The following is a 7,623-nucleotide window of genomic DNA, read 5'->3' on the forward strand; positions in this document are numbered from 1 at the left end:
AAAGGTTTTTTTTTTGTTGTTTTTATCATTTTGTAAGAGAGAAGTATTCAAGACTTTAATTGGTTTTGCATTCTTTGACTTATTATTATTATTATTATTATTATTATTATTATTATTATTATTATTATTATTGTTATTATTATTATTATTTATGATCATTTTAATTGTGTGAAGTGTCTTTGAGTTTCTTTAAAAGTGCTATATAAATAAAATGTATTATTATTATTACTAATAAAAATAATAATAATAATAATAAAAAATAAAAAAATATATTTAATTATTTATGATCATTTTAACAATGTAAAGTGTCTTTGAATTTCTTCAAAAGTGCTATATAAATAAAATATATTATTATTATTATTATTATTATTATTATTATTATTATTATTATTATTATTATTATTAATAATAATAATAAATTATTTAATTATTTATGATCATTTTAACAGTGCCTTTGGGTTTCTTGAAACGCGCTAGGCTATATAGATCAAATTAATTGCAGGAGATTCCCACTCACCATGAGAACCCTGCACTCCAGTTTTTGCAAGTCTGCTTTTCCTCTGTTTGGGACGTCCAAACAAAGATCCCACTGACTTTATTATTTAGGCCAGTGGTACGAAGGGAAATTAACCACAAAATTCTCCCGATAGTTGTCTACAGCAGACTAGCAATAGCCCCTACATTCCAGACCTGGGAGGATTGTTTGACCTCCAGCCGACTGGAAAGATTGTTATCCTTTTCCTTCGAGCTCACATTCCTCTGTTCAACGCTCCAGAAATATTCAGACATGACACAAAGATCCTCTTTGTTATTTTTATTGAAAAATCAACACATTTTTGTTTAATCACACAATTCCAACAGCTTTTTTTGTGGGATATACCTGCTACAGCAACACAATGACACAGATGGCAAGTGAACATGAATTAAAACACCAGACTTTTGCCAGCTTTCCTCTGCAGGCTCAGCTCGTGCAGGGGAACAATTCAGTGCAGACTGGAGGGAGGTGCGTGACAGGAAAGAGATTGTTGCAAAGATCTTTTTGTCTTTAAACATTAAAGATGATGCAAGAAAACACACATAGCCGAAGCGATACTGCACTGGCAAAAACAGGGTGTAAAGAAAACTTACTTAATATAAGCATGTTGTCTGCCGTTTGTTTGTGGAGATCTCAAATGAGGCACATGATATTTGTAACTGACAACATATTCACTGCAAAGGGGGCTTAATAAGGCTGAGACATGACAGAATTGTTCCCTGGGAAAGTTTAGTGTCAGCTCCGGTCCACAGGTTGCCTATTGGAATGTGCTCATGAGGTAACAGTCAAACCAAAAACACACACAGTTTCCTGCCATCGTTTCAGAAATAACAAAGCTACCCGACACAATTCACAACACTGAAATCACAGCTCGTCACGCATCTTGTCTCCTTTAGGTCTAACCACTCGGCCGATGTACAGGATGGAGTTGGTCTTGTTGTCCTTCACCAGGAAAATGAAGGGGTGATCTACGTAGAATAGTCTTGGGTCGCTCAGCTTGCCGGAGCCGTAGATGCTGGCGTTGAACGGGTTTCCTTTCACGTCCATCTCCAGGGCTGACGCGTGGAAGAAGTTGGACAGGTAGAGGTCCTTCTTTCCGGAGATGTTGGACAAGTCGGCCTTGGCTTTGTCCACAGCATCGGTCAGGCCAAGATCTGCCAGATGTTTCTGAAAAAGACGGAGAAATGCTCAATTCAATTCAAAGATTTTTAGATGACTATACTTTAACTTTCAATTATAACAACCATCTTATTTACCCCAGGGTCAGCTCTAGCCCTTTTGGTGCCCTAGGCGAAATTCGGATTTGGAGCAGCTGTCAGTGTGCTGACTTGACTATGACTTGCCCCAAACTGCATGTGATTATCATAAAGTGGGCATGTCTGTAAAGGGGAGACTCGTGGGTACCCATAGAACCCATTTTCATCCACATATCTTGAGGTCAGAGGTCAAGGGACCCCTTTGAAAATGACCATGGCAGTTTTTCCTCGCCAAAATTGAGTGTAAGTTTGGAGCGCTATTTAACCTCCTTCCCAACAAACTAGTATGACATGGTCTTGGACTTGGTACCAATGAATTTTTGTGGTTTTCTAGTTTCATATGATGCCACCAGTATCTTCACTCTAGCTTTAAAACGGTGCCCGCTACAACCTCCGAAAGATCAATTGCGTTAATACATTAAAGAAATTAGTGGCGTTAAAACAAATTCCGGTTAACATTGAGTTTTTTTAAACCAGCCGAACCAACTCCAGAAGGTGGCGCCCTAGGCGACCGCCTATATGGCCTATGTCTTAAGCCGGCCCTGTATTTACCTGCAGGTTGTGGCTGACTTCCACTGCGATTCTGGGGAGGGAAATGGCCACAGCCTTGTTTTCCAACTTGCTGATCCAGGTGTCCACCTGCTTCCTGGTCAGGAGTTTCTCCAGGCGCTTCAGGGGCTCCAGGTAGTGGGGCATGATATAGATCATAGAGGCCTGCTTCTGGCCCAGAGGCATGTTCAGCACAAGGACATTGTTCTCTTTGTCCTCGTAGAAGTCATACAGACCTGCAGACAAACCAAATATCTTGACTTGCTTGCATTCTTGTTGGCAGAATCAGGTTTGAAGACATAATGAGATCAGAAGTAGAGACGATGGAGAAACTCACCTGTGCGATGCATCATGGGAACTGCAACGGTTAATGAGCGGGTGACCAGGAAAACACGGTCGTCCACCATTTTATCATTGAATGTCTCATCCCAGTGAGCTGTGGGACAAAAGATATCAGACTCAGTTACACATCTGCACAATCCTCCGCCATCTCCATTTGATTAAAAGACACTATTTATACTCACGCTTGAAGAACATGGCATTGACAATCATGGCTCCATCTGGGTTCTGAACATCCTTGGTGACCTCCGCCAGCTTGCCATCTGTGGACTTGGCCGCCCACTCGTTGATGGAGTTCACCGCACTCCTCTTGTCTCTGAAGTTTATCTTCGAGTGGTCGTAGTTGTAGTGCTTCTTGCTGCTTTTCACAAACTCATCAGCAAAGGAGACGGAGCTGGGGCCGTAGAGGCGGTTGTTGATCTTCCAGGTGGTGTTGCGCGTTTTGGCATCGCTCACCTGCGAAGGAGCAACGTAGTTTGAGGCTGCGTCTTCTTATAAGAATACGGTCTCATATACAGTGTTTTATATCGTTGTTCTTACCTCAGAGAGCAGCTCGGACAGGCCTGCATGCAGATGCTCATCCTTCAGTTTGTCAGCGCTGAGGACGGTTTTGACCTGGGAGGCGGTGGCGGCCTTGCCACCGAGAGCCACCATCCCCAGGGAGGAGGCCACTACCACGGGAGAGATGAGGATGTTCTCTGTGTCTTTCTCCTTCGCCATGTTGTGGTAGAGGCTGCATCAAGATCACAAGAAACATTAGTTGCTTAAGCAAAACCAGGTGCACCATTATACACTTCATTATAATGCATAGATGTCAGACCTGAACGCCAGATTGGCGCTGTTATCAGCCAGAGTGGTGGCGTGGCTGCTCAATTTCTTCTCCTCTGCAGAGACCACGAGGGCCAGCAGACAAAGAACTACGACGTTTGTCATCCACATCCTGTCTGTCTCCAAAAGCAGCTGTAGCAGCCTGTGCAGAAAGAAGACAAAGACAGGGTTAACATCTCTTTAACCGGGGTCGGTTTCCTAAAATCTAATAAATGTGTACTGAGTTTGAGATGGAAGAAGGCACAAGTCAGAATATCTCATCAGAGCGAGTTTGTGGAATGATTTTGATTTCATAAAATGATATATGTCAGAAACAAAATGCCAGGACTATGGCTGGGATGTGGAGCTGTTAGTGGTGGGGCAGGGTTGGCTCAGCCCACAACAAAGCTTGGAAACGCCTCCAGTTTCAGGCAGACATGTTCCTCGCCACGTCAGCAGCAACTGAGGCTTAGCTGTACAGCTGGAGCTGCCGTCCACTCAGACACTGAAATACGATGCCTCACTGTTCCCTACATTTATTCTAATTGATGCAAACTGTTGCACGTCTGCACTTTATTGACTTCTTCTTGAGCCAGTAGAGCAGAAATCACGGCGTTTAACTGTGTAGACCTGCAGCAGGCCTACTTCTACATGCTCTCTGAGCCATCTTTTGTCTCAGAGACAGGGCGTGTGCCTGCAGGCTACATCTAACTCGTCCCATAACTTGTTCAAACAAAGGACCAAATGCATTCGGCTGTGATTAATCCAACACGTTTCTGATCCTCATCCACCATTCTGAGTGCAGAGATAATGTTTTGTCCACCTATCTGTATTTGTATATTTGTGTTACAGTAGAAATTACTTTGCATCGTATTCGGATACCTTGAGATGTTTTCATATCTGTGATTTTCATTCTGAAAGACAAGAAGTGTACGTAATAATCTCCATAGAGCAGACAGTTACACATTATACAGGCTCTGGTGGAGGCATATGCTGCGTTGGATAATTTTCTATCCTAGTTTCCAACTTTCAGAATAAAAACATTTAAGTTTATTATACAAGTTAGTCATCACTCATTCGCAATCATGTTTTCAGTCTGTTCGGTCTGTTTGTGACCCAGATAAAAACTTTCATCCTGTCAGCTGTGCCACAAACGAGCAGCACTAATTTCTAGAGGACAGACTTGAACCTCTCTTCATCAAAAAGTGATGGATTCATGTGAAAATGACAGATTGGGTGCATACACAGCACTAATGCATTAAATAGACTGCAAAGAAGTGACATGCAAGAGGCAAAAAGCTTCAGTATCATCATGCCGTATGAACACTTTAAGCAGTGCCAAAGATTTGATCTTTCGATGAACTATAATATTCTGTGTGCAGGACAAACAGCCAGAGAGATAGAAGAGATTTGAAGAGTTAAAATGAGGAAAAAATGCTGCACTGTAACTTTAAACCATAAAAACAAAGCACCCCATTCAGCCTCTGCATTCCTTTCCTGAAAATAAAGACGGTTTCTAATCCTTACCTAGTGTAGATTCACAGGGTTTCTCTTCTGAGTTGTGTCCTGTGTAATGTTACAGACTCTCCTGCTCTTTATATCCTTGAGATAGAACTTTCTAGAAGTGGGAATGGGATATTCAAATGAGGGTGTCTGTTTCCTCAGGAAGCTGGGAGCTGGGACGTCCCCCCCTTGAAGCCACAGGCTGGTCTGGGCTCAGCTTGGAAACTTTCTTTCCTGTGGCTGTAGACAGAAATACAGAGAACATCTGATTCTGGGTCAGTCTCATGAACAGAAATACCTCCTCAGCCTTTAGTTTCTGACTCAATCTCCAACACTGGTTTCATCACATGTAAAATATGTGTTTTAATATGAACTGAATGATTCTTATGCATGAAAGTATGTGGGATGTAAATACTGTTTTTGCAGCCTCTTTTGTTTCAGCCTCTTTGGGGCACAAAGACATCAGTGAATGGGCTCATTGTTTGCAAATGTTCCCAGAAGAAAAGTAGTCATTTTTACATTTTTACTCTTGCTAACCTTGTTACACAGATGTCTCACTCCAGAACTGTAAAAGCTTAACTCGGTGGTGTTCCTGCTCCACAGTAGACCTCCAGCCCTGCCCCCACCCAGACAGTGCCACGTCTGTCTCAGCTGCTGATTGCAGGGTGCTGGAAGGACGGATGGACGTTGGTGTTAAGGAGAAACACTGTCGTAAAAACTGCCGTGTCCTGACCAGAACAAACAAAACAGAATAAGTTATAAATACTTGTGTAAACCTGCTCAGTCTTTAATGTCTGCATTATCATATCAAAGTTGAACAATGTTAGTCATAATGTTAAAGGGATAGTTTGGGTGTTTTGAAGTGAGGTTTTATGAGGTACTTATCCATAGTCAGGGTATTGCGGACAGTAGCTAGATGATGGTCAGCACACAGCAAGAGTACCGGTGTTACACCAAAATCTGGGACCGCAGAGCGCCTCACATTTATTTACACAAAGGTTTTAATGTGTGGAATCAGCAACACATGAGCAACATGTTTCGAGGTCACAGTTTCTGATGGCTGTCGTCAGAAAATGAGTGACTCCACTTTACCTGTGTAATAAATGAGGCAAACACTAAACAATAGATCAGAATATGTGACAGAAAACACACAAAACTAAATTGTTAAAATGTATTTTAATATATTTATTTTAAAGATATATTCACCAAACTCTAAAAGAAAAGCAAAAGATAGGTACAGTGGGTACACATTTTCTGACGACAGCCGTCAGAAATGGTGACCTCAGGTGTTGCCGGCTCTCTGTGGTCACAGATTTTGATGTAACACCGGTAACTCCTGTCTGTTTCTCCAAACTAGGGGCGTGCTGACCGTCATCTACTGGAGGTAATACGCTGACTATGGATAAGTACCTCATACAACCCCACTTCTTTCCTGTATAATCTGAGTAAACAATCTACAGAAATCAATGGCACATTTGTCCCAATCAACTCCACTATAGAAGGACAGAGCAAGACATTTTATAGATTTGTGATCACTCTGCATTACATACAGTTTAAATATTGATCATGGTGTCTGTGGCACAAACTATTTTCCAACCAGAGGAATTCCATCAATCTCTTAATCCCTCAAACTCCTCCTCTTCTGCAGCTCTCTGCTAAATGCCCTGACATGTTGAGTGGTTTGTATTCTTTGTATTTGAGTGACTTGTTGGGGCAGGCATCCAGAAACTTCTATGAAAATAAAGTCCCCCAAATCCCAATTTATTCACATGTTGGGGGATAGTGAACCCACCCAACAATTCCTCCTTTGAAAGGTTTGACACCAGAGCAGGATTGCCAGCTCTTTCTTCCCCTCAGGGGGTGTTTGTCATCCTGGAGCAACAGTTTACACTGAAATTCCTCAGCAGCGTGCTGCAGAGTGATGAGGGTGACTTCTGGGTCAAGCAAGTCTGGTCAAATCTCCTAATACACATAATCCCCATTAAAATAGCAATCCTGCCATTGTCTCCCTTGAGTGGCAACGACCTGGAAGGTCCAAGACGTAAAGACTGGGATGAAAAGGAGGCTCACAGGGGCAGGACATTTAAAAAAGGTTTGGGGCATTCATTTTGGAACAGTATATAATCTAAAGACTCATGACTGCAAAACAGAAAATCTGACCAAATATATTTGTCTAATTACCAGTCAGAATATCTCATAACACTTAATTATTAGACACACCGCGTTACAGTAATGCGGTGGTAGTTAGTATCTCCTGTACACTGATTAAATATATACTGTGTGTATGTGTCTGTGTGAGCGTAAAAGAAGCTTTCAGCACTTTTCTGAACCACCACATGCAAACATTTTAAATACTGTGAGACTTTTACCTTTAACATGTGGAAAGAGAAGGATTTAAAAGCTATAGGCACAACACTAAATGATGCAATATTTCACCGCCAACCAAGATAGCGAGAAGACTGCTTTAAATGACAGTATGTAAAGCCTGTTTTTATTTTTTTTGACAGGCTGAATCTGATGCAACAGCAGGAATAAGAGGCCTCAGGGGGCGGAGCGATTCTCACACAACTGCAGCAACAAATTGCTATTTAAGGACCAGATTCAACATCTGGATATCGTTACACCAACCTCCAG

At 41.8% G+C, this 7,623-nt stretch overlaps 1 protein-coding gene across 5 annotated transcripts; it reads right to left on the bottom strand.

Annotated features, from left to right (window-relative positions):
* Positions 1-799: 799 nt before the first annotated feature.
* On the bottom strand, positions 800-5,152 carry serpinh1b (serpin peptidase inhibitor, clade H (heat shock protein 47), member 1b). 5 transcript variants are annotated; one of them, XM_037776318.1, is made up of 8 exons: positions 5,014-5,130; positions 4,369-4,400; positions 3,500-3,649; positions 3,220-3,412; positions 2,865-3,135; positions 2,678-2,776; positions 2,344-2,576; positions 800-1,702 (listed from the first exon to the last, which is right to left on the bottom strand). In XM_037776318.1, exons 3-8 carry the CDS (start codon positions 3,616-3,618, stop codon positions 1,400-1,402), a joined length of 1,218 nt encoding a protein of 405 aa, XP_037632246.1. In that variant the 5' UTR covers positions 3,619-3,649; positions 4,369-4,400; positions 5,014-5,130; the 3' UTR covers positions 800-1,399. The 5 variants fall into 5 exon arrangements, with proteins under 5 accessions (XP_037632246.1, XP_037632248.1, XP_037632249.1 ...); XM_037776320.1 differs by having other exon boundaries at positions 4,349-4,400; positions 5,014-5,072; XM_037776321.1 differs by lacking the exon at positions 4,369-4,400 and having other exon boundaries at positions 5,014-5,152.
* Between the last annotated feature and the right edge of the window lie 2,471 nt (positions 5,153-7,623).

The sequence above is a fragment of the Sebastes umbrosus genome, chromosome 7, assembly GCF_015220745.1.
Source record: "Sebastes umbrosus isolate fSebUmb1 chromosome 7, fSebUmb1.pri, whole genome shotgun sequence".
NCBI lineage: Eukaryota > Metazoa > Chordata > Actinopteri > Perciformes > Sebastidae > Sebastes > Sebastes umbrosus.